Raw genomic sequence first — 27,741 nt, 5'->3', positions numbered from 1 at the left:
GCAAAGGGGGAGCAGATCTGCTCAGTATCTAAAGATGAAAGCCATTGTTGAAGTCACCATCTGTCTTATTACAGGTATGTTTTTGTGATTTGCTGATTCAGTAAAGAGTGTTTAATTGTTGTCAACTACTTATAAAAGAAGGTTGATTTTGAACAGGTCTGAGTTTCAGGACACTGATGACAGCACTGTGATTCTCTAACCTGGAATACATGTAATCTGTTCTGAATGATTCTGTATACAGTAACACAGAACTGGCAATCTTCTCCAAACTGTATGCACTGACTATTTAGAATATGTTCACTATTATGAACGCGTGAGTGTCAGTGTGAGTTTATAGTGATTTACTGTGATAGATGAACGCGTGAGTGTCAGTGTGAGTTTATAGTGCTTTACTGTGATAGATGAACGCGTGAGTGTCAGTGTGAGTTTATAGTGCTTTACTGTGATAGATGAACGCGTGTGTGTCAGTGTGAGTTTATAGTGCTTTACTGTGAAAGATGAACGCGTGCGTGTCAGTGTGAGTTTATAGTGCTTTACTGTGATAGATGAACGCGTGCGTGTCAGTGTGAGTTTATAGTGCTTTACTGTGATAGATGAACGCGTGCGTGTCAGTGTGAGTTTATAGTGCTTTACTGTGATAGATGAACGCGTGAGGGTCAGTGTGAGTTTATAGTGCTTTACTGTGATAGATGAACGCGTGAGTGTCAGTGTGGGTTTATAGTGCTTTACTGTGATAAATGAACGCGTGAGTGTCAGTGTGAGTTTATAGTGCTTTACTGTGATAGATGAACGCGTGCGTGTCAGTGTGAGTTTATAGTGCTTTACTGTGATAGATGAACGCGTGAGGGTCAGTGTGAGTTTATAGTGCTTTACTGTGATAGATGAACGCGTGAGTGTCAGTGTGAGTTTATAGTGCTTTACTGTGATAGATGAACGCGTGAGTGTCAGTGTGAGTTTATAGTGCTTTACTGTGATAGATGAACGCGTGAGTGTCAGTGTGAGTTTATAGTGCTTTACTGTGATAGATCAACGCGTGAGCGTCAGTGTGAGTTTATAGTGCTTTACTGTGATAGATGTCTTCTGTAATGCTCCACACTGCACTCATGATGATTTCCTGCATCAGGTAGGGAGTCCTGCTCAGTTTGAGGGCTCGGCTGAAACACAAACTAGTAGACACAGCGTGTCCCCAGGACTGGAGTTGAGAAGCACTGGTTTAGAAGACCCGAGGGTTTTTCTATAGTTTGGCTGTTATATTAATTTAAACATGTTACTAATTCTGTTCTCACATGAATTTCAATATTTGTATTAGGATCTCATTTGTTGACTCTTAATACCAGTTTTAGGTTCTGTGAAGGCAACTGAAATATTTCATGGGATTGAAGGTGAAAATGTAAAGATTGAATGCCCATATCAACATGAATATAACGAGAATGGAAAGTACCTGTGTCGTGATTCCTGGCCATCATGCAGTGATGTAATCAGAAGTGGCGAGCCTGAGACCCTCGTTACTGAGGGGAGATTCTCTCTGTATGATAACCGCTCAGCGAGAGTCTTCACCGTGACCATCACAGAGCTGACACTAGAAGATGCCGGGATATATTACTGTCGAATTGATAGAAAGATTAAATTCGACGAATACACTGAAGTGAAAGTGACTGTCAATAAAGGTATGTAATCAAAATCATTGTAATAATTACTCACCCTAATGACTAAGTTATAGTATTATTATTATTTGTTTATTTAGCAGACGCCTTTATCCAAGGCGACTTACAGAGACTAGGGTGTGTGAACTATGCATCAGCTGCAGAGTCACTTAGAATTACGTCTCACCCGAAAGACGGAGCACAAGGAGGTTAAGTGACTTACTCAGAGTCACACAATGAGTCAGTGGCTGAGGTGGGATTTGAACTGGGGACCTCCTGCTTACAAGCCCTTTTCTTTAACCACTGGACCACAAAATCCAGAGATGGAGACACATTTTTTGGAATATTGATGAAAGCAATATAATGAGAGGAGTTGAACACAAAATCACCCATCTAGCAAACATGTGAGAGCAGTGAGCAAAAAAATACATGTTAGTTTCAGATGTGCAAGACAGCTCATCTGCTGCACTTTGATATGAGATGCTCAGTTGGCTGGTGCATCCGAGTACATGACTGCACATATTCAGTCTCTAGAGTGACAGAGTAGACTTGGTTACAGATTTAACCCACGCGATCCCTGAAGGATTTTCAACCTTAAGAATAACAATCTACAACCTTCCACACACCTTGCAGTCATGTCTTTTGGAATAGGTGCTATCTTGGCTGCATGATGGCAATACTTCTTATTTACAGTGTTCTGGCACCCATTTGTTTTGTTTGTCAGAACTCTACTGTACTGTATCTTGTAAACTATTAATATGTCATTTACTTTACTTTATGTACAGATAATGCTTTCTTTTAATTGTTAGAAATCCTGTAAATTAGTTAAATATAAGGGTAGAGTAGCTTAATAATTAATGTACTGCCACTAACTATCTGCTATATTATGCAGTATTATTTGTCTCCCCTCCTCTCATTTCCTGTCTCTCCCCACTCTCCTCATTTTTAAATTGCACTTCACAACTCTGCTAAACTGCTTCTTATAATTCACTTTAACTTGAAGAAGCACTACTGCAGAAAAGCCAGACATTTTCTTCAAGCACTTTGCATGCAGCTTTGCAGAAATGAGCACAGTTGCTATTTCTGATGTAGTTAAAACCATCACAGTTGCTGAGACTTTAGATAAAGTATGATTACCGTCACGCACCAACTTTACTTCCCCCTTTTCTATTCAATACGTGTAAACCAAAAAAATAAAAATCACTGAGGAGGTGAGGAATTGGTAAACAACTGCAACTGTGAAATACAGTAAGGAAGTTAAGAAAATACAGTATGCGATGAACTGAGGCAACAATACACAGAATGACATTGTTATACATTCATTTGGCATCAAACCTAACTTGGTTGAGGACTCGCTGGTTGGCCATAAGGACGAGGCAGAGACACCTCCCAATAGATAACCCTAAATTTAAAGAGGTGGAGATGGGGAAGGTGGCGGGTTATGATTACGAATGAGTCAAAACAAAGACCAAGGGTAAGTGAGCAGAGTATTTATAGTGCTACAGGCTTGAATTGCTCATGTGGAATTGCTCATGTGGAAATGTAATTATTTAAATTGGAGATGTGAAGATTGGTGTCTGCCTCCTGAACTTTACTTATTAACTTCATATTGTTCCAATCAAACCCCCTCTCTCTTAACTATGGTTTTCTTTATCAGATGAGCTTCTTCCTCTGTACATTGGCTTGTGCAGGTCTCGGTTGTGTTTCAGTTGATTTATCAATAAACCACAAGTTTGTGTCATGCTGAGTTTCCTCTGTCAATGAGCTTTAGGACACACAAGAAGATGGCTGCAGGACATGAGTAATGCGTTTGGACAGATCCTCTGCAGTTCATTAGCATCTATGCAGATGTGACAGGGATGGCTGTGTGGTGGTGGCAGGCCAGATGCAGGAAGAAAACAATGAAGCAAGTACTGCAGGGCAAGGGTCGCAGCGTGCACTGTTTATTTAAACAAAAATAACACAAATAAAATAACAGGCTTTAACAAAAAAAAACACACACTGCTCACAGAACAAAATAAAAAAGATAAAAAACAAGTCACAAACACAAAATACAATATGATACTAGGACAGGCTGGGCAGTTGCTGTCACTGTTAAGGAGGCTGTGTGGTCCAGTGGTTAAAGAAAAGGGCTTGTAACCAGGAGATCCCCGGTTCAAATCCCACCTCAGCCACTGACTCATTGTGTGACCCTGAGCAAGTCACTTAACCTCTTTGTGCTCCGTCTTTCGGGTGAGACGTAGTTGTAAGTGACTCTGCAGCTGATGCATAGTTCACACACCCTAGTCACTGTAAGTCGCCTTGGATAAAGGCGTCTGCTAAATGAACAAATTATATTATACTGTTCCTAGAATGGTTGATTTTACTTTTGATTTCCTTTCTCCTCTCACTCTACTCTCCTCTGTACTCCCACCCTAATTCCAGATAGCTGCAGGCTTTTATGCAGGTGACCATCTCTCCATTGGCAATAAATTAAACAATTCATTAATTAATAAGGAGATGGCCATCTTCTGCTTGAGGTCTTTAATTGTGGATGGGGCTTAATTAGTTGTGTAATTGTTGCTAATCGGTAGATGGTCACCTGCATAAAAGCCTGCAGCTCTCTGCGCTCTGGGTGGGAGTTTTGAAGTGGGTGTTCAGAGGAGGAATGAGAGCGAGCAAGGAGCGAGAGAGAAATAAAAGTGAATTTAAAACGTATAGGTTCAGTGAAGGCGATCGCCCAGCCTGACCTGGGTTTTGTTATTTTGTGATCGAGATTTGTTTTGTTTAACTGTTTTGTTTTGGCTCTGTGAGCAAAGTCTTTTTGTTAAAACCTTTTATTTTATTTTTGTATTATTTAAATAAACGGCGCACGCCGTGTCTTTTTGACTGCAGTATCTGTCACTGTTTTCTTCTTGCCTGACGTCACCACTCGTCCATCCCTGTCACATGTGGTGTCCAGAGTGGGATTAACAGTGCCTCTGGGACTCAGGTCAGAAAAGGTACTGCAGGAAAGGGTACTGCAGTTTTTTTTTTGTTTTTTTTCTCGTTTTTTCTATTGCGTGTGTAGTGAGGGAGAGTACCTGCTGGTTCTTCCTCCACCTCCATGGGAGGACTACTTGTCGCTCCCACCTTCACCAGCAGAGGGAGAATACCTGCTGGTTCCACCTCTACCAGCAGAGGGGGAGTACCTGCTGGTTCCGCCTCCACCACTGCCACCAGCACAGGGAGCATGCCTGCTGGTTCTCCCGCTGCAGCCAGAAGGGGAGGATCCCCTGCCGTCTTAGCAGCCAGAAGGGAAGGAGCCCCTGCCGCTTTCGCCGCCAGAAGGGGGAGGAGCCCCTCCCGCCTTCGCAGCCAGAAGGGGAGGTGCCCCTGCCGCCTTCGCAGCCAGAAGGGGAGGTGCCCCTGCCGCCTTCGCAGCCAGAAGGGGAGGAGCCCCTGCTGCCTTCGCCAGGAGCAGAGAAGCAGGAGCTGCCTCTGCTTCCACCACCACCCGAGGGAGAGGAGCAGGAGCTGCCTCTCCCTTCAAGACAGGATGGACCGGGACAAGATGCTGGCGGTCCGCAGCTGCCCTTGCATAGGCTGCTGAGCAGAGCAAGGGGTGCTGGGTTGCTGGGTTGTAGCAGCTGAGAAAAGGTCCAACCCCAGCACCACCGCTGGTCCTGGCTCCGCTACCGCCGTCGCCTTCCGAGGTACCGCCGCTGCCCTGTCGTACATCGTCTGGGGATGCCAGTTCGCCATCGTGTGGGGACACCTGCCTTGCACCGCCCAAGGATGCCTGCCTTGCACCGCCCAATGATGACTGCCTTGCACCACCCAAGGATGCCTGCCTTGCACCACCCAAGGATGCCTGCCTTGCACCACCCAAGGATGCCTGCCTTGCACCACCCAATGATGCCTGCCTTGCACCGCCCAATGATGCCTGCCTTGCACCGCCCAATGATGCCTGCCTTGCACCGCCCAATGATGCCTGCCTTGCACCACCCAAGGATGCCTGCCTTGCACCACCCAATGATGCCTGCCTTGCACTGCCCAAGGATGCCTGCCTTGCACCGCCCAATGATGCCTGCCTTGCACCGCCCAATGATGCCTGCCTTGCACCACTCAGAGATGCCACTCCCGCTCCGCTCAGTGATGCCACGTTTGGATCGCCTGGGGTTGCCTGCTGCTCCGCATCACCTGGGACTGCCTGCTGCTCTGCATCACCTGGGACTGCCTGCTGCTCCGCATCACCTGGGACTGCCTGCTGCTGCGCATCGCCTGGGGCTCCTGAAGGTTCCACTTCGCTTGGAGTTGCTGTGTCTTTTGCTTCTCCTAGTTTTGCTGCCTGTCCTGCTTTACCTGGGGTCACCGAGGGTCCTGCTTCACCTGCGGTCGCTGCCGGCTCTGCTTCGCCTGGGGTCACTGCCAGCTCTGCTTCGCCTGGGGTCGCTGCCAGTCCTGCCATGCAGCAGGAAGTACTGTGGCCAGAGCCCCACAAAGCGGAGCTGTCGGCCATGAAGAAGGGGGGGGGAGGTCAGGAGACCAGCTCCCCCAGCCACACTTTCGCGGCAGGAAAAACGGTGGCCGGTGACCCGGAAGAGGGAGCTCCTAGCCACGAAGAAGTGGGGGGTGGAGGACATTCCCCCATGGCCGCCCCCAGAAACATCTTGCTTTCCCCTCTTCCGGGACTATGAGACTGAGGGGGAAGGTGGCCGTAGGGCCATGTGTGCTTCCACACCACATAAAGATAGTGTGCATTGCCTGACTGAATTGTTTACCTGGCAAGGTTAATCCAAGAGTTTTATGACAATATAATTTAAAAACCTGAACAAAAAAACTCCATGAAACACTGCAAGAAGCCCGTCATTATTGAGACCTCTTTTTTTCAGCTTTGAAGTGTTTTGCTTGGAGGTCTATGGCATACAGTACGTTATATAGTGTATGTTTTCTGTTGCTCTTCAAATGCAAATATTTTTACTTGACATGTCTAGTTTGGCCGCTATGGTGTCCCAGGTGTCTTGCTTCTTTAGCGTATCCTGATAATCTGGATGGGACAGTTGAGGGCATTTTTGCACCCTGAAAACCAGTCTTTCGTTCGCCATCTCTCACTGTATATAGTGCAGATAATGTCACACAACAACACTTCAGTGGATTGGTCTAGATGGAAATTTGCCACGTGGTATTATTAAAAGATCGCTCTGGTTTCTATCCCGTGCGGTTTTCCGCTGTGCTGCTTTTCCGTTCCACACTCAGTGTAATTGCACCCATTCAAAACAATACGTTCCATTTTTTCCGCTTTCCGCTACCGCACCCAGTGTAATCAGACCTCAAATGAAGTAAAGGCAAGAGGCTGCTTAGGGTTTGGTTTGGTTTTTTAGCCTCCCCACTTGTCACAAGCCGCTACTGAAACCCACAGACTACTTTACATAGTTCTGCACTAATGGTATAATATGTTTAATTTATTTTGAATTAGAGGAATGTTAAGCAGTAGAAACCATGTAATAATTTTCAATTATTTTCCTTTTCTCAGCTCCGAAAACCCCCCCCACCACAACTCGTGCCACATGCGCAAGTACCACCCCTTCCACCACTACTGTGAAGGGGAACACAGACAATGGACAAACAAGGGATTGTACATCCAGCAGCCCTGCAGGTAATTCATTTAATCAGTGTCCTTTTGTAAGACCTCTATACTTCCAATCCCTGCCCATCGGAGCACCATTGCAGAAAAGCAAGAAAACTTTCTTCACGCGGTTGGCATGCAACTTTTCAGAAATGAGCAGTTGCTATTTCTGATGTTGCTAAAATAAGCACAGCTAAAATGAGACTTAAGATAGTGTGATTAGGGTCAAACACCAAGTTACATTTTTTGCTTCCCCTTTTTCTCTTCAACCTCTATGAACCAAAAATAAATAATGCACTGAGGAGGTGAGAAATTGCTAAACAACTGCAGCTGTGAAATACAAAATGAACCAAAAGAAAGAATCAAGATGCAGACAGGCGTTACTGTGGTTGAAACTGAGACACTGTGGCATTCAGTGCGTTTAATGAAACAAATCAAAGATTTAAACAAAAACCACACGGCACTTGAGGCCAAAATAAATAGACAAACAAAACAGACAGTGGACGAACACAAACAAGTACAGTGCTGGTGCTTCCAGCACTCAAAGCAATTATTTATTTTCTTACTTTTTTATTCTCCTCTCCAAACCCGTTCTCCAGTCACGAACACACAACCCCTAACAAATGAGATGTGCATCTACATATACAATTATGCTGGGATTCAATTAGCAATTAATTATTCACTTGAATCCCAGCATGTGAACTAATCTGTGCAACCCCATGCTCACATATTAGGCACTTTAAATGCACGTGAAGTCAAGTGAATCCCTGTGCCTAAATAGAATTATACATTTTAAATGATTTGTGCTACACACACCCATTTATATCCCGTGCAGCAACTACAATACACCAACATTTACACACTACATACAACATAAAACACAAAACTACACACAGGGGTGGGGCACATTGCCACACCTAACCTAACCCTAACCGACCTAACCCAGCATGGGCCATGGGCAACAGTGTGGAGTAGTGGTTATGGCTCTGGACTCTTGACCAGAGGGTCGTGGGTTCAATCCTTCAATCTCAGGTGGGGGACACTGCTGCTATACTAAAATAAATAATAATAATTGTGCATCTTGTTGCAGTTTCAACACTCATGGTTTGTCTTTGTTGTGTAAAAACCTGTCCATATGCGGAAACTGCTCGTGCTGCATCCACAGAGTTTGGTGGAATTGACAAAAAACAGCGTGCAATTTTTGCCATGTTTCGGATTCTGATTTCATACCTCAGCCAGAAATATTTACAGTTTTCACGGTAGGCAGTCAAATGTGTGAAATCGTGAATTTTACACAACGAGACACTAGTGATCCATCGCTTGCAGCATCTGTGGAGTAGCGGTTAGAGCACTTTGTTCTTGACTGGACGTTTGTGAGTTCAATCACATGTGGGGGACACACTGTTGCTTTATCTAGATTGGTCCAGTAAAAAAAAACCGACTGTATAAATGGGTAATTGTATGTCACAATTGTAAGTTGGCCTGGATAATTGTGTCTGCTAAAATAATAATAATAATAATAATAATAATAATAATAATAATAATAATAATAATATGTGTGTTTGGTTGAAACTTGGATGGGAGACTGCCTGACAATACCGATACTTTAAACTTTTCTTTGAAGTTTTACTTGTATTATTAACAAATAATAGATTAAACAGCAAAAATGAGCTGATTTACTTTTAATTTATTGAAATTGACCACAAAGGGTCATCGCTATTGAAATAATTACATATGAGAAGTTATAAATATATTTATTTCACGCCTCCACCCGCTGTTTTAAGTGAGCGCAACAAACTCAGGAATGCATTGATCATTAATACATTTTAAAAACAGTGTCACAGCATGCATTATATTCGGGCCGGGACATTTCAGTTTGATGTGAATAAGCAGAGTGTGACATTAACAGAAGTGACAGTGAAACCTGACTGTATTATGGCTACGTTTGTCTTCTTTTCATACATTTACACTGTAAAACACGAGGCTGAAGTTGGCTTATTCGCCAGCTTCTTATTCACCTAGCTTCTTATTTGCAAGCTTTTAAGTGCATAAATATATTTGTCTACGTTGAAGAAGTAACCTTGCATTTATAGGGTTAAATCACTTTGGGCCGCCGATTTCTCTGCAGGTACCTGAAGAGGGGCACCCCCTCTGCAAGCTACACCTGTATTTAGCTCGGCCCAATGTGGTTTACTGGGGCAGAACAGCAGGCAAACATGCCACATATGCCAATTGCACAGGTTCTTCGCTGGAAAAAGCCTTGCATTTAAAGGGTTAAATCACTTTGGGCCACCGATTTCTCTGCTGGTACCTGACAAGGGGCAACCCCTCTGCAAGCCCCACTTGTATTTTAGCCGGCCCAACGTGGTTTACTGGGGAAGAACAGTGGGTAAATATGCCACATATGCTAATCGCTCAGCTTCTTATTCGCTTTATGTATCTATGTTGAATAAGTAGCCTTTCATTTAACAGGATAAAGCATGTTGGGCCGCTGATTTCTCTGCAGATACCTGGCGAGGGGCAAACCTCCTGCAAGCTACACCTGTATTTAGGCTGGCCTAATGTGGTTTACTGGGGCAGAACAGCATGCAATCATGCCATATATGCCTATTGCTCAGCTTCCTATTCGCTCTATGCATCTACGTTGAATAAGTAGAGGAATTTGTGGCACAAAGTGATTTAACCCTTTAAATGCAAGGCTTTTTCCAGCGAAGAAGCTGTGCTATTGGCATATGTGGCATGTTTGCCTTCTGTTCTGCCCCAGTAAACCTCGTTGGGCCGCGCTAAACACAAGTGGGGCTTGCAGAGGGGTTGCCCCTTGTCAGGTAACTGCAGAGAAATCAGTGTCCCAAAGTGATTTAACCTGTTAAATTCAAGGCTACTTCTTCAACGTAGATGAATACATGTATGCACTAAAAGCCAGCGAATAAGAAGCTGAGCGAATGTGAAGCTGGCGAATAAGAAGCCAACTTCAGCCTCGTCTGTAAAACCACAGACTTGTGAAACGTTTGTATGTAAATGGAATGTGTGTATAATAAAAAAGTGCTCTATTCCTAAACAGCAGTGTTTATACCTCATTATACCTGGACTCTTGACCGGAGGGTTGTGGGTTCAATCCCGGGTGAGGGACACTGCTGTTGTACCCTTGAGCATGGTATTTTACCTAGATTCAGAATTACAAACTGGATAAATTGGTAATTGTATGTAAACATAATGTGATATAATTGTGACAATTGTAAGTAGCCCTGCATAAGGATGTCTGCTAAAAAATAAGTAATAATAATGTAAATGCAATCTACTGAACTATTTGTATTTGACTTGGTATTTGTATATTCTGAAATATAAGAATTTGCATTTGAATTTCAAATCATGGGAAAGCTTCAAAAATATTTCAATTTTAAACACTTTTCAGTATTGCTGGTAAAGTTGATTAACCTAAAAGATGCAAACTAAAGGACACTTTTGAGAACTTCATGTTTATTAAACATAACAAACAAAACAAGTAAAAATAATAATTGTGCAATGCACACATATATAAATATATACATATAGACATGCTCAAATTTGTTGGTACCCTTACAGCTCATTGAAATAATGCTTCATTCCTCCTGAAAAGTGATGAAATTAAAAGCTATTTTATCATGTATACTTGCATGCCTTTGGTATGTCATAGAATAAAGCAAAGAAGCTGTGAAAAGAGATGAATTATTGCTTATTCTACAAAGATATTCTAAAATGGCCTGGACACATTTGTTGGTACCCCTTAGAAAAGATAATAAATAATTGGATTATAGTGATATTTCAAACTAATTAGTTTCTTTAATTAGTATCACACATGTCTCCAATCTTGTAATCAGTCATTCAGCCTATTTAAATGGAGAAAAGTAGTCACTGTGCTGTTTGGTATCATTGTGTGCACCACACTGAACATGGACAGAGAAAGCAAATGAGAGAGTTGTCTGAGGAGATCAGAAAGAAAATAATAGACAAGCATGGTAAAGTTAAAGGCTACAAGACCATCTCCAAGCTGCTTGATGTTCCTGTGACAACAGTTGCAAATATTATTAAGAAGTTTAAGGTCCATGGAACTGTAGCCAACCTCCCTGGGCACGCTGCAAGAGGAAAATCGACCCCAGATTGAACAGAAGGATAGTGTGAATGGTAGAAAAAGAACTAAGGATAACTGCCAAAGAGATACAAGCTGATCTCCAAGGTGAAGGTACGTCAGTTTCTGATCGCACCATCCGTCACTTTTTGAGCAAAAGTGGGCTCCATGGAAGAAGACCCAGGAGGACTCCACTTTTGAAAGAAAAACATAAAAAAGCCAGACTGGAATTTGCTAAAATGCATATTGACAAGCCACAATCCTTCTGGGAGAATGTCCTTTGGACAGATGAGTCAAAACTGGAGCTTTTTGGCAAGTCACATCAGCTCTATGTTCACAGACGAAAAAATGAAGCTTTCAAAGAAAAGAACACCATACCTACAGTGAAACATGGAGGAGGCTCGGTTATGTTTTGGGGCTGCTTTGCTGCGCCTGGCACAGGGTGCCTTGAATCTGTGCAGGGCACAATGAAATCTCGAGACTATCAAGGCATTCTGGAGCGAAATGTACTGCCCAGTGTCAGAAAGCTCTGTCTCAGTCGCAGGTCATGGGTCCTCCAACAGGATAATGACCCAAAACACACAGCTAAAAGCACCCAAGAATGGATAAGAACAAAACATTGGACTATTCTGAAGTGGCCTTCTATGAGTCCTGATCTGAATCCTATCGAACATCTATGGAAACAGCTGAAACTTGCAGTCTGGAGAAGGCACCCATCAAACCTGAGACAGATGGAGCAGTTTGCTCAGGAAGAGTGGGCCAAACTACCTGTTAACAGGTGCAAAAGTCTCATTGAGAGCTACAGAAAACGTTTGATTTCAGTGATTGCCTCTAAAGGTTGTGCAACAAAATATTAGGGTAGCGGTCCCATCATTTTTGTCCATGCCATTTTCATTTGTTTTATTATTTACAATATTATGTTGAATAAAAAATCAAAAGCAAAGTCTGATTTCTATTAAATATGGAATAAACAATGGTGGATGCCAATTACTTTTGTCAGTTTCAAGTTATTTCTGAGAAAATTGTGCATTCTTCGTTTTTTTGTGGAGGGGTACCAACAAATTTGAGCACGTCTGTATCTCATCATTTATGTCAGTTTTTCACAAACTTGGTTCTGCGGGCCCACTATGTCTGCTGTTTCTGTTCCAACTAAGTTCTCAATTATTAAATTGATCCCCCAATTGAACTAACAATTAGTGACTTAATGCAGTGTTAGAAATAACTTGAAATATCCAACTCTTTTGGCTGCTTTCACAAACCCTGATCAGCACTAACCTTGGACTACCTTACCTGAGTTAACATTAGGTAGGCCTAGATTAGTGCTAATTGAGGCTTGGGCAGGCAGCCATTTCTACAAATAATTCAAATGCTCTAATTAGACATTTTATTCATTCAACTGAGGGTTCAATTCATAATTTAAAGCTCCGTTGGAACACAAATCAGCAAACACTGGGTCCTCAGGACCAAGATTGGGAAACACTGTTTTATGTAACTTGGGGTGCATTCACGACACTTTTTTGTCGGCCAGATTGCAGACGGGAGTCTGCACGTAACGTCACGGTCTTTGCAGATGGAGCGTGGACAGATCTGGTAGATGAATAACAGTTCTGAGCAGAATCAAAATGGAGGTGATGTTGAGAGAAATTCTAATCGCAGAAGTGGATGCAACCGAAGTTCCCTTTGTGCTCCACCAGCTTCATAATTTGCAGCATGATCAGAAAATGCATAGTAGAAACAGTCCCTGCTATAAAGAGATAATATAAACATATGTTTTGTGATGTGAGACTAATTAATGAGTATTATAGTGGGCAGGATTCCCCCCGCCCTCTCACAAAGAGGTTGTTAAACAGTACTGTATTTTGATCTGGGACAAAAATAGTTCAAATACTTGCACATATGGTCACATATCTCACTTCAACTAACTGTTATTAAAGCTGATTTATTATCCTTAATTCAAAGAAGGTTATTCCCTGTTCGATAGTGTTTTATCAATAACCAATTACACATGCTGAAAATAACAGAGCAGTTTTAGGTTCATTTCAACCGTTTAGCATTATTTTAAACCTTTAGAATAAATATCTGAATATTTGAAAAGTATAATAACTGTGTGGAAAAAGAGTCAAATCATTTTAATTTGTATTACAAATCATTCATAAGATAATTAATGACATGACTCGAAGGCGATTCACACCCCAACTAGGTGGCAGTAACACATGGAGTGAGGATTGTATCTGCTTGCTACACACTTCTTTGTCAGTCAACGCTCGTCTATTGTTTTGAGCTGCGGCTGCTCCAGCGCAGTACCTCTTGAGAAGCTGCGTGTCTGTGCAGACTTTTAAGCCTGTGGATATGTGACCTGGTGACGTCTTTTCTGTCTGAGTTCATGAAGACGATGAATTTGGACAGGTTTTCCGCAGACTTAGCAAAGTCTGCGTATCGTGAACGCAGCCTTGCTTCCTATATTGGTACATACCTGTTAATTATTATGATGTACATGATTACTGTGTTTATGTTGTTATTATATAAACTGCTTTCCTTGTATGTCACCTTGGATAAAGGCCTAATTCATGTTAATAAATTAACATTTGTTGTATGGGAAAGTATTTGAAGTCCATTTAGCATTTGTCACATATTTGCATTTGTATTTAGTTTGGTAGTAAATGTATGACATTTGCATTTGTATTAAGCAAATTTACAAGAACATTGACATTGCCACTGGACTCATCAGTGTCCTACTATCTGGAAAACACAAGTATGCTCAAAACCATAACCATCACATTTAACAATGGAGTCACCCATACCTTTCAACATTTATGTTCAAAGTTTGAAATCATGGATAGAGTCTACATTGTTTGACAGCAGTTCCCAGTCATTGGTGCTCATGCAATCACCATTCACACATGTCAGGGGATGACTCTACAGTTATGATGGATCTCCTATGGACAAAGTTTTGTTGCACTTTCCACAGTTACTTCCTTAAGCGGTATCCATCTTATCAACTTTGACTCCACCTGCATCTACGCATGTCAATCTGCAGTTGAAGACTACCATCGGCTCAGAGGAATTTATTGTCCGAAGTTGAAAAGCTTGAAGAAGACTAACACGCACAAGGGACACAAGGTAAAGATCATGTGCATTTCATTCACCGAGCAATCATTAATGTTCAGGAACAGCAAAAGCCTCAGTCTTCTAAGAGAACATTGCACTTACACATCTGTTCAGAGGATTGAGCAACCCCAATTTCACCTCATGCTATGCAAATGCAACATTGCAGTACCTTCTTCACTTGCAACCTCTCAAGGATTCATTAAAACACAGTCAACAAGAGGCTATCAGGAGCTTTGTTCATAAATAGGATCACTTGCCATCCACTGCATCTCTAACTACTGTAGATATTTGTCACATCTTAGGAGAACCTTTCAATAGAGGTGAGCAGCAACATGTTGCAGAGTTTCTCCCCAAATTGTCTGAAATTTTCCTTGAAGTAACTTGCATGGTTTCAGTCACAATAATTCATGACATTCTATGTACTAAATGTAACTACTGCTCATCAAACCGAGAAGTGTTGTATATTTATCCTCTACATGTACCTGCTGGTACAGATTCCATGTGTTTGGAAGAACTCATTTATAGAAATGACAAATGGGCAATGATTCCTGGTAGCAAATGTAGGCAATGCAAAACTACTCCAATCATGAAACGTGGACTTATTCAATGAGCAGGGAGACTGATTGCAGTCCAGCTTATGCTTTGGGAAACCAAACCAGACGGGACCGTTACAAAGTGACACAATGCTAAGTTTACTGCTGTGCAGAAGAGCACAATTACTGTGGACAACAGGAATTACCAATAGGATTCCATTATCATACACCAAGGACAGGATGTTACTTCAGGACACTCTGTGTCTGTTCTTGCTGTGGGTGCTACTGGAAAATGGGTGCATGCAAATGATGCACTTATTGAAGTCAAACCATGGCCAAGAAATGTAAAGGACATGTATATGGCCTTTTATGAAAGGATCTAACGCTTTACAAATGCCTTAGCTTAAGTTCATAACACCACTATATCAAGGAGAATAATGTTAGGCACAATTGGAAAGGGGTCCAAGATTCACACAATTCTTGCTTCTAACTTGGCGCCTTTTTTTGATCGCTTCACTCCACTTTATCGCTCTTTGAATGACTTGAAGTGACTGAGAGACACGCTCACACACTGAGACACACACACACTGAGATACACACACTGACACACACATACTGACACAAACACACACACATTGAGACATACACACAATGAGACACACACACCGAGGCACACATACACTGAGAAACACACACAGTCTCAGTGTGTGTGAGTGTGTGTCTGTCACTTCAAGTCATACAAAGAGCATTTCGAGTGGTTTGAACTTGCAACATGACGTTCTTGAAGAGCACACAACCTTATTCCGCTGCTCCACTGCGCATTTCAAGTGGAGTGATAAAGTGGAGTGAAGCGATCAAAAAAAGGCGCCAAGTTAGAAGCAAGAATTGTGTGAATCTTGGGCCCCAGCACCTTTCCAATTGTGCCTATTTGCTTGATGCTTGACAAGATTGGCCTAATTGCTTCTCCTAACTTGGACTTTTGTGTTTGATATCACCCCTTTAAACGGCTGTTGCGTTTTTCTAACTTGTTTTTTTACATTGACTATGTTTTTATTATAGATGGCATACACAAAAAGAACAAGAAAAAATTAGAACAGTGTAGCAGCAAAACTAGCCTTCATCAGGGTGTAGTCTCAACTGGCAATTCTTTTCAGATGTATTTTTCTTCCATTGTATTACTCTATTCTGCTCTTTTACTGCGTTCTGCTGACCTCTATTCTACACGCTCCACTCAGGGGCGGATTTAGACCTCATTAGGCAGCTGTAGAAAAGATCGATCTTTATTGGTTACAAGTAGCTGGACTTGAGCTTGATACAACCAATAAGTTCAAGCAATGAGAACGTGTATTTATTTACTTTTTAAATTGTAGCATTAGCACATGAACACAACCCAGAAATGGCTGCAAAAACACCAGACAAGACACCAAGAAATATTAAACTTTTTTTACGTCTTTAAGGTAATCTAGCTAATAAGTCTTATGAACCTCAAATGAAACCATAAAAAGTAAAAACAAAAAATCAGTCTACCGTAGCTGACACTAGAACAAAATGTTACTTAAATTTACCTAAAAATAATTTGTGTGGTGTAGATACAAGGCTAGATCGGCCCCTGCCACTAAATACAGTCTAATCCGCTGTGTTTTCCTCAGTGTATTTAGTGCTCGGGCCATTTTAGAGGTAGAGTTGTAAAAGAAAAGTGAACACATAACCAGTGTGGCCTCTTTGCAAAAATAAAAATAAAAGATATATTTTTTGATAAAAAAAGAAAAAAAAAAAAACTCTTCTAAAACTGTACAGAACCAAAAATATTAGGTTACTTACCGTAACCCTGGTTCTCTGAAAGAGAAGATGATGCCCATTGGGTAGGTATTGCTGAGCTCTCTATACCAGAGCTGCTGATAGGCTCCTTTCTGGGATGATGCACTCAGTCTGCCCACCGAGGGGATAAAACTGTCATCCAAAGGAAGCCATTTTTCTTTTTCCGTCGACCCGTGAGGGCGTCCGATGCGACCTTGCTGTGGTGGTCATCTTCTCTTTCAGGGAACCAGGGTTATGGCAAGTAACCTAACGTTCCCCTTCAATTCGAAGATGACCACCAATGACATTACATATGGGATAATGTATACCAGAGCTGTCGCGAGGGAGAAGGAACGGCAGCATATGAGGGACACACAAGCACTGTCTAACCCAGAGGTTAGAGGTGTGAACTTACACCCTCAAGGACCTTTGTGCCTAAAGAAGGATCCGCGTACTCCTCTGCATTCCCAGACCGCTCCCCAACCCAAGTTGGAGGTGTCTGTTGTCACCACTTGGCAGCTCAACACTACTCCCATTCGCACACCTTCGCTCAGATGAGAGGTCATCTGCCACCAGCGTAGGGCTATCGAGCACGCAGGAGACACAGTCAGCCGACGGTGTCTGTCACGTTTGGCATTGAGGTGGAACGCATTGAGCCACGCTTGTAGCGGGCGCATGCAAAGCACACCCAGCTGAATGGCCGATATGGTTGCGACCATCAGACCCAATAGTTTCTGCCCCAAAAGGAGGGTTACCTGCGATCCCTGCTGAAACAGGGAGAAGCAACCCTGGATAGCTGCAACTCTGTCATCTGACAGGTATGCACGCATCATACTAGAGTCCAGCTGGAGCCCCAAGTACGTCGTGCACTGCACCGGTGTAAGCCGACTCTTTGTATCATTGATGGTGAGGCCCAGCCTCGCCAGATGCTCTGTCTCGCGACTGGAACAGATCAACCAGTTGTCGAGATAGTTTATTACTCTGATCCCCTGCAGCTGCAGGGGAGCCAAGATGACGTCCACATACTTTGAAAACAAACAAGGAGCTAGGGAGAGGCCGTGTGCCAGCACAGCAAACTCATAAACGCTTCCTTGAAAAGAAAAGCAGAGATAATTCCTGTGCTCTGGACGAATGGGATTGTGAAAGTACGCATCGCTTAAGTCCACGGTGGTGAACCAGTTGCCCGGACGGAGGGACTGGAGAACGTGATGGTGCGTCAGCATTTGGAACCTCCTTTCTTTTAAGAACCCGTTGAGGAGCCTCAGGTCTAAGATGGGGTGAAAAACGCCGTACTTTTTGGGTACTAGAAAATACCTAGAGAAGTATCCCTCTCCGTGGGAGGTGGGGTCTTCGAGAAGAATGGTTCGCTTGCCGATCAAGGCGGCTACTTCGTTCTGAAGAACCGAGGCCTAGAAAGGGTCTGTTATGAAAGTATTTGTGATGCCTCGAAAGGGAGGAAGTCCCAAACAAAACTGAAGCACGTAACCGTTTTGCACGGTGGCGAGCACCCAGGAGTCTGAGGTGCAAGCACGCCAGTACTGTAGCTGTTGTGCCAAAAAGGGGGCCTGAGGCCGCCAGCCTGAGATGGGGCAGTTTGGGGTGCCTATTATTATTATTATTTATTTCTTAGCGGACGCCCTTATCCAGGGCGACTTACAGTCGTTACACGATATCACATTATCTTTACATACAATTACATTATTTTTTACATACAATTACCCATTTATATAGTTGGGTTTTTACTGGAGCAATCTAGGTAAAGTACCTTGCTCAAGGGTACAGCAGCAGTGTCCCCCCACCTGGGATTGAACCCACAACCCTCTGGTCAAGAGTCCAGAGCCCTGACCGCTACTCCACACTGCTGCCCTAGATTGCATTTAAATAATAATTGAAATGCAATCTACTGAACTATTTGCATTTGACTTGGTATTTGTATATTCTGAAATATAAGAATTTGCATTTGCCCTCACCACTACTCCACACTGCTGCTATTTAGGGCGCTGGCCCTGAAAACCCCTCCTGTTACGCTGGTGTGAGGACTGGCCACATCCTGCATTCCCTCTGCCTGCCGGTTGGGCCCGGTTGTTTGCTCCTGGTGTGCCCTGTAGGCGATGCCTGTTCTGGTGGAACTGTTCTGGTGACAGTCCGCATCTGAGGAGCTCACCAGCAGTTCGACCTGCCCCACGCGGAAGTGTGGGGAGGGAGCAACGCAACCACCTGCTGTGGTTGAACTATTTTTCGTCTCACATTACTAGGGTCCTGTGTTTTACACAACCTGCTTTCTTAGGCTGAATATGCAGTGAAATATATTATTCATAAAATAGAATAAACAGAATTTCAAATTACATTTTTTTTATTAAATATTTTGACAGTGTAGAATCTTTATTAGGGTTGTTAGATAAGTAAGGTAATTTTTTTGCCTGAGCCAAAGAACCTTCTAAATATGGGCTGGGAGACTTGCCTTAAATATACACATTCTGTTTTGCTGACATATGCTACTACTTTCATGATGTGTGTTTAGTTATTGAGACACTCAGAAGCAACAGCCAATGCTGCAACTGAGGAGAAAATCACTGAAAAGGCTCCAGTCAAAACAGGTATTTCATTTGATTTACTTTGAGTTACTGAGGTGTTTCCTGGGTGCTCAGCTCACCTCTTATGCTCAGCTCACCGCTACCACCCCTGCGCTGACTCGGGAGGGTGAAGACGAATACACGCTGTCCTCTGAACCGTGTGCCGTCAGCCGACCACTTTTTTCACACTGCGGACTCACCATGCAGCCACCCAAGAGCTACAGCGTCGGAGGAAAGCGCAGCTCTCGGGCAGCTTGCAGGAAAGTCCACAGACGCCTGGCCAGACTACAGGGGTCGCTGGTGCGCGGTGAGCCGAGGACACCCTGGCCGACCTAACCCTCCCTCCCTCCGGGCGATGCTCGACGAATTGAGCACTGCCCCCTGGGAGCTCCCGTCCTCGGTCGGCAAAGAAATAGCCTGGACTTGAGCTCTCAACGAGCAGACTATAGGGCACATCCTGCACTCCACGTGGAACGCCTTTACCGTATGCGCCACTCGGGAGCCTGGAAATTTGTCTTTTTTATTCTTTGCTTACACGCACTCAGAAACAACACATTCTTCTGCCACTGGGAAGAAAACAAGCAGGCATTCAGTTAAATTAGGGCATCAGTGTGGAGTAGTGGTTAGGGGCTCTGGACTCTTGACCAGAGGGTCATTGGTTCAATCCCAGGTGGGGGACACTGCTGCTGTTCCCTTGAGCAAGGTACTTTACCTAGATTGATTCCAGTAAAAGAAAAACTGTATAAATGGCGGAACTGGCAGTAGAAATCCCAGTTATTTTTTTTTTTTTGTAATTGGTCTGTGCTTTTGAGGAAAGCAATAACCCACTACTGGGTGTGCAGTGGCACCACTCTTACTTGTGTGCTGTGAGGCACAATGTCAAGCAGCCTCACCTTGGAAATGTAGGAAGAATGGTCTATAACAGGTTCAGTCCATGTGGGCCACAGTGTTTTCTGGTTTTTGTAAGAACCCACCAGTGGGTTGTGTGGCATGCTCAGGTCGGTTGCCACAATTTGATGATTATTGTTACTTTTTTGGCAACCCTAGACCCTGCAGTAGGATTAGCTTCTGCCTTCAGCGGCTATTTGTTTATTGTTATTGACTTTGAAAAACTTGAGAGCTACTAACCCATAACTGGAAACTTGAACTATTTTTGGTCTCACATTACTAGGGTCCTGTGTTTTACACAACCTGCTTTCTTAGGCTGCACTTCATTCCTCCCACCACAAGGTGGTCATGTAGTCTGCTTAATTAAACCACTTATTGATTAATAATCTCCCGATTCCTTTAATCATCTCAATTAGTCATTCTATTAACGTGCATTGGTGCGCTGATTAGGCGGCAGCAGCATCTACGGACATTTATTTAGTCATGCATCCCTTTATTACTAATACGTCTTATTCAATATGATTTCTTAGAATGTGTAAATAAATCATTTAAATGTTTCAGTTTACTAGTAGGAACAACAAAATATTATTGTCAACAAAATATTTTAAAAAAATAAACAGCACTGATTCCCAGAACAATTTATATAAAATACTGAAATTATAAAATCAATGCTGTAGCATATATATTACAAATATAACATAATAATAATAGTAATAATGCAAGGTTGTTTGCAAGCAGCACATTTAGTGTCTCTAACTGTTTCATGAAAGAAAATGTCCCATGCATTAAGTGTTGCTATTAAACTGAAGCATCGTCAGTTGGTTAACCTGCCTTCTTTCATAGATTGACTTTGTTCTGTAAAAACTTGGCCATAAGAAGAAACACTTCTTTCAGCATCTACAGAATTGGGAACAAATGACAAATATATTTTAGGCTTTCGTGTTAAATTGGGAAATCATTCTTCAGCTTTAATCCAAAATTCATTCAAAGTCATTCTACTGTCGTTTTCTTTTGCATATGGTAGATATTTGTCCATTTCTGATTTACAGTCAGCATCAAATCCTGGAATAGAATATAATGGGAGGCCTTCCAAATCCAAACTACACACTTGTTGTGGGTCAAATATCATTACTGCCATCAGAAAGTTATGAGCCGGTTGAATAAAATGTGGTTTCTTTTTGCATTGACCCAGGTTGTAGTAATTAGTCAGTTTTTCAGAAACATCATGGAAGGTTTTTACACATAGTTTGTTTATTGTGGCGTCTGAGCTGTGTACCTCTTGTTCCATTGCTCAGTGTGTATTTATTAATTCTGCAACTTTATTATTTGTTTGATGGACTCTCACTTAACGGCTTTCAAACCACTGAATCAGATCCACTAGTCCCTTGGCATGCATCTCAATTAGGGAGAGTTGAGATTTTAAACTTTTCACATCTTTGAGCAATTGTATTTCTTTTGTATTTGTATTCTCGTCAGTAACTACAGATACACTGTCAGACATCTTTACCAGTTGTACAATTTTCATCTTGTGTAACTCAGCAATTTGGGGTAGATATTCCCTTCTCAGTTGACCTGCTGTAGGAATTGCTCCTGCATTTTTTACATTTATCCATTTTTCCAGGGGAATATTAGCACAAACAAATCCCTCTGTCAAATCGAAAATAACATCTCGTCGGCGTTCAGAATTTTCGTTTTTTACTGGAAGACGCCGTCTCATAGCCGTCAGTCTCAGCCTTTTGTTTTCTGTGTTTTTCTGATGATAAATGGCAGCCTATTTGTGACTTTCGAGTGTGGGCCAAAGATAAATGGAAAGTTCTGCAAAATAAATTCTACCCATCGGTGTACAGAACACCAGGTGGATATTGTTGCATGCGTTCGCTCAATTAAATGACTCCATGTTTAGGTCTCTCGATTTCTCTTTTAACGCATCCATTTATTCAATTACCATTTATACTCATCATAATTAGCTGTTTTTTCTAATTAGTCGAAGTGTAATGTATTGATTTTTTAATTGTGAATTCGATTACTATAACTGGAGTGGCTGCAGGGACATCTAGGGGATAGCAGTTGAATTACAATTGAAAAAAAACAGGTCGCGTAAAACGCAGGACCCTATACATTACATGAAGTGGACAATTAGGGTTACAAGTACTGAGTAATTACTTATGTGCTTACATTGTTTTTACTTTGGCCAATCAGGAGAGACTGACTTTGCAACTTCTATGGAAGATGGCATGGTTCCTGCTAGCTTCATTTTACTGACAGATTTCTGAAAACTCAGGCGATCATTTCAGTGTTTCTTTTACAGTGTTTCAGCAATACTAAGTGAAGCAACAGCAGCAGCAGCATTCAGTGCAATGAGGCTTTCTTGCTCTAGCAGGTTTGTTATTGATCTCCATAGTCACATTGCTCTAGCAGGTTTGTTATTGATCTCCATAGTAACATTGCTCTAGCAGGTTTGTTATTGATCTCCATAGTAACATTGCTCTAGCGGGTTTGTTATTGATCTCCATAGTAACATTGCTCTAGCAGGTTTGTTATTGATCTCCATAGTCACATTGCTCTAGTGGGTTTGTTATTGATCTCCATAGTAACATTGCTCTAGCGGGTTTGTTATTGATCTCCATAGTAACATTGCTCTAGCGGGTTTGTTATTGATCTCCATAGTAACATTGCTCTAGCGGGTTTGTTATTGATCTCCATAGTAACATTGCTCTAGCGGGTTTGTTATTGATCTCCATAGTAACATTGCTCTAGCGGGTTTGTTATTGATCTCCAAAGCCACATTGCTCTAGCAAGTTTGTTATTGATCTCCATAGTAACATATTAGTGGTCCTTTAATGCAAACATGTAATTCATTCTCTCACATATTTTTTCTTTCATTCTGTGTACATCATGTTACTTGATAACAATATGACTAACTGAAGGAACAGAGCCTCTACTAGATCAACTACGTTTTCATCAAAAATGACAACTTCATTAAGGTCATTTAAAAAAAAAATGTTTTTAAGATGTCGCAGTTAAGTAAAGATATGGGGCTTGTTTGGTTATTATTCCTGCCAATTGGTTGATTTAGCGGTGACTTCAAACACCAGGTCTGTTCCAGACTGGAGCCGGGTTGAAAACAATCCCAGCAGGAGTACTGTGTATGCAAGGTTTTAGGTTTGCTTACTGCAAAAATCTTTCACAGTGTGTCATTTCCGCACAGTAGTAATGACCTGTTTGGTTCTGCCTCTCATCGTGGGGGTGTGTCCATGGCTCCTTGTCATAATGGCACACCCACCAGACAGTTCAAGAACCAATCAATCCTTGGCTATGATTCCCTGGAAACAAAAAATAACTGATAGTGTGCCATGGGTGCAGGTGTTTGGCACTCCACATGCATTCAAGAATCCAGTGATGAGGCTGTCCCTATTACAAAGAACTGTGCTGGTGAGTTTGAAGTATTCTTTATCTTGTAGTTTTACTCACCATGAGCCATAGGAAACCCCAGTTTCTTCCCAACATATTTGCAGAACTTGACCCACCCGTTAATCGCAAATTAGAAGCCCAGTATTAATGGCAGGTTCCCGCTGGGGTAGAAGGAATAACCTTCTGATAAACAAAAAAGATGCCATCAGTACCAGGTTTGTAATTTGCGATTAGCGGGTGGGTCAAAGTTTTGATTTGGTCCAGGCCTTAGTTTGTATTTTATTCTGTTTTAGAAAAAGTGTTGGTAAAAGCGAATTTATGTCAAACCCTTTGTAAATATAGGCCTAAATCTCCAGTATACAGTAGTTGAGAAAGATGCTATTTCTGGTTAAAAGACCAATCAAAATGTAAAATAGTCATTGTAATGAATCTAAAGATGTCAACTCAGAATTGCAGAACTAGAAGTACTGTACATTGCGTTCAGTTACTATGTCAGGGACATGCTGAATGAGAGCAGTGGCTTCTAGATGTTCCCCGACACACCATAACTGGGGCTTCAAGTGTTCAGTTTTTATTTGTGAGCATGTGATGTCCCTTTAGAGTACACTGCAGTGCAATATTCAGCATGATAATATAAGAATTCATGATGAATACTAATTTCTGTAATGTTCAGGGATTTTAATTCTATGTCTGCAATTCATGATTACGGCTTCTGGTTTTTCATTTTTTATTTTTAATCACCCTGTGATGTCCCTTTAAACCTATTTTAAGCTTCCTTAATCAAACTCTAATTACCAAAGGAACTTGCTTCCTTTTACCCTTCTATATCTTGAGTTAACAAACAACGTGGCCTCTGCCATTGCCAATCCACTATAAATTGGGGCCCACCTAAATATCAATGCCTGGCTTTACAGGTCTGCATAAACCACTTAGAAATGTTCCACAAATTGAGTTTGCAGTTGCAAAGTGGGCAAGAGTGGTGAATAAATGATCAAACAACCAAGCAGGAGGCATTTAAAAATCACAGCTGTATTGTAGTATGTTTGTTTAACACTGTGCTTTAAATAGTGCCACTCAAACATGTCACCTGACAAGCATGGATTTCCAGATGAGATGATCTTGTGTAAATGCTCTCTGCGAATGGAAAGCACATTTTCCTGAGCTGTTTGTGAAAACAGCAAGAGGACACTACGCATGGCTCATTTGCATATCAACCTCCTCCATTTGCCTTCATTTCCACGACGCTGGGTGACACCATGGAAACCTGGAAAGTATATGGCCATTTTTCATTTGTCTTGAGCACAATGTCTGCAGTAAATTAGAAGACATATGCTAGCTATAATACAGTGATGGTCAATGTCAAATGATGATTTTTATTCTGGATCTTGTTATTCCCAGGTTGGTGTTTGAGAGAATCCAAGGGACCAGCTTAAGTTCAAGACTGCATGACCACACAAGCACTTGGCATTAGCTATTTACTGCTCCACGTCCCTTTTCATCCTGTAACAGAATGCCCTGTTCAAATTGATTTCACACTTGTATGTTATTATTTTTATTATTATTTTATGATTTGATTAGTGCACGCTTTGTGTTGTCTGACACTTTTTGATAATTGGCTTCTCCACCTGCTTCCCTATGTTTGCCCTGTTGAGCAAATAATAATTGAATTATTGATCAATTTACGCACCTGAATAAAAGTAGCACATGTTTTTACAAATGGGATGGCCATCCTGGGGTTGGTGTGTCTGTGCAGCAGTGGGAACGCAGTGTTTGGAGCGGGGGACGACGGGTGAGAGAGACTGAAACGGACCAGTAAATGGAGCATCCCGGCAGTAAGTATTGGGCTGATGGTATGCCGGTGTGGAATAATAAGCACGAATGGCTCGAGTGTTTTTTAGCCTATTTGGTAGTCGATTGGAGTTTAAGAAGTGCACAGAATAGGTTATATTGCAATGCTGGTTTCCCTCTCGCTCTCTCTGTGTGTGTTCCCTCCCCCGCACGGACATTGTGTGGTGTGGGTATTTGTACTTTTATACCGTGGTATTGTTTTTATTATGTTTTACTGTGTTTTGGAATGTGTATCTTCACTGTATTGCTGGGTAGCAGAGTTGTTGTATTTGCTGTTTAATCCATGACCTCATTCATGTGAACCTTGTTTAACTGCTTGAAATCTTGCTACCTGTTAATAGGTGAATGGAATTGTTGTTTTATAATCAGTACCATTTGAAACTAGGTGTTGTTATTGGAAGTTTACAATAAACAAATGCTTGTTAAAATGTATCTGTGATTTTCTTGGTGACCTTGTTACTACATTCTTAGATCTGTTATCTGAATAAAAAGAACCTAAAGGATCTTCTGTAATCTGTTCGGTGCCTTATTGCACTGAACTGGCGTAGTCAGGCTACATTAATACTTTTACATTCAACACTTGCTGCATCTTGTGATATTTTGTAATTAAAGGCAGGTTTGTGGTGTGTTTTTACTCTTCCGTGACCGCGGAGGTGTTACACCTGCCTGCCTCCTTTGCAGTGTAAAGTATATCAAACATGTTCTTAAAATCTGATGCATAAGTATATGGTTTCCATTGTAGCTATTTACACACACTGCTCTGTTGGGCTCTCAGGTTGTTATCTAACAAAACGACGTATGTTGTCCTGCCATAATATTTTACATAGACTTTACTGCCCCGTGTTGCTTTCATCTTAGATGTGATCTCAGGTTCTGCTCCCTCGATCACGTTCTGCAGCATCTCGCCTTGCTAATCACTCCCATATGCTTTGGTGGGCTAACAGTTTGGTCGCTGTGGCGCAATCGGTTAGCGCGTTTGGCTATTACCCGAAAGTTTGGTGGTTTTTGTCGATCGCCTTTTTGTCAATCCAGTAAACCTGTGCATTATAAGAAACGTTCAACAGCTCGGAAACACCGTAATAGAATCCTGACAAGCTGCGTCTGTTACAGTAGAAAACCGCATTATTTATTTCAGCACAGACTAGGGTTGTCTTGTATCAAGGCCCGATTGGGTTTATTACGCACATACCAACTGTTGCTCCATGAAAGATGTAATGACAACTGTAAAAAAAGAAACGGATTGAAGCCAACCCAAAAAAGTAAGATTATTTATTTCAATATCGTTATAGCTATAAACGATGCACGCATTTTACAATAGCAATTGCTATATGACAGTGACCAATAAGTAATTTTGTTGCAGTACTGTATACAATGTGAACAGAATCAGACAATGCTCCACTGCTTCAAAGAAACATCTTCAATTTGTATTTAAAAAGGATGCCCAACGCGGGGCTCGAACCCACGACCCTGAGATTAAGAATCTCATTCTCTACCGACTGAGCTAGCGCGGCTGTCTTGCGGAACAGACTGAGCTATTAATTTGTCGTCTTATTTGAGAAAAAAATATTCCAAATATAATCCACTGTACAGTAGCTTTATTATCATAATGAAAACAGATTACACATGACCACAGTTCTGTATCAAAATTAAATCATAAGTATTTGGTTTCCATTGTAGCTATTTACACACACTGCTCTGTTGGGCTTCCAGAATGTTATCTAACAAAACGACGTAAATTGTGCTGCCTTAATGGATTACATAGACGTTCCTTCCCCGTGTTGCTTTCTTCTTAGATGTGGTCTCAGGTTCGACTGAGTTCTGCTCCCTCGATCATGTTCTGCAGCATCTCGCCTTGCTAATCACAGTACACTGCGATCCTCTGAAGTCTGATGCTGCAATAAATCACCTGGTTTGTGCGTGAACTTATTCTTTTTCTGTTTATATTAAGGAGGGCGACCTGTTTCGTCGCATTCTAAATGGATCACAAGGACACTCTTCTTACAGAAAGAAAATATACGGCAAACAGAGCGATCGCTTCACTCTTAGAAACAAATCAGAACAGTCTGTTAGCAAATTAACTTCATGAAAAAATACATACAGACATTACATAAATGTTACAGATATGTTTCGGAGACAAAAAAGTTGTAACATAATTGAGTACATTTGTAAACAATCCGCTAGTAACAGACATTATCTCACATTATCTCTAGTTTCAAACGCATTATCACAGGCGGCACAATTACGACAT

At 41.9% G+C, this 27,741-nt stretch overlaps 1 protein-coding gene across 1 annotated transcript; it reads left to right on the top strand.

The window, feature by feature from the left end:
- On the top strand, positions 1–25,883 carry LOC131696651 (CMRF35-like molecule 8). The gene is made up of 4 exons (XM_059005878.1): positions 1–74; positions 1,338–1,667; positions 7,138–7,260; positions 25,044–25,883. Exons 1-4 carry the CDS (start codon positions 35–37, stop codon positions 25,076–25,078), a joined length of 528 nt encoding a protein of 175 aa, XP_058861861.1. The 5' UTR covers positions 1–34; the 3' UTR covers positions 25,079–25,883.
- Positions 25,884–27,741: the final 1,858 nt, after the last annotated feature.

The sequence above is a fragment of the Acipenser ruthenus genome, chromosome 32 (genome assembly GCF_902713425.1).
Source record: "Acipenser ruthenus chromosome 32, fAciRut3.2 maternal haplotype, whole genome shotgun sequence".
NCBI classification, from domain to species: domain Eukaryota; kingdom Metazoa; phylum Chordata; class Actinopteri; order Acipenseriformes; family Acipenseridae; genus Acipenser; species Acipenser ruthenus.
This window is presented reverse-complemented; position numbering and strand designations above follow the sequence as displayed.

Coding starts and splice junctions, on each gene's coding strand:
- LOC131696651 (XM_059005878.1), top strand. CDS start 35: ATGAAAGCCATTGTTGAAGTCACCATCTGTCTTATTACAG. Junction 75..1,337: donor CACCATCTGTCTTATTACAG/GTATGTTTTTGT, acceptor TCTTAATACCAG/TTTTAGGTTCTGTGAAGGCA. Junction 7,261..25,043: donor TACATCCAGCAGCCCTGCAG/GTAATTCATTTA, acceptor TGTTATTCCCAG/GTTGGTGTTTGAGAGAATCC.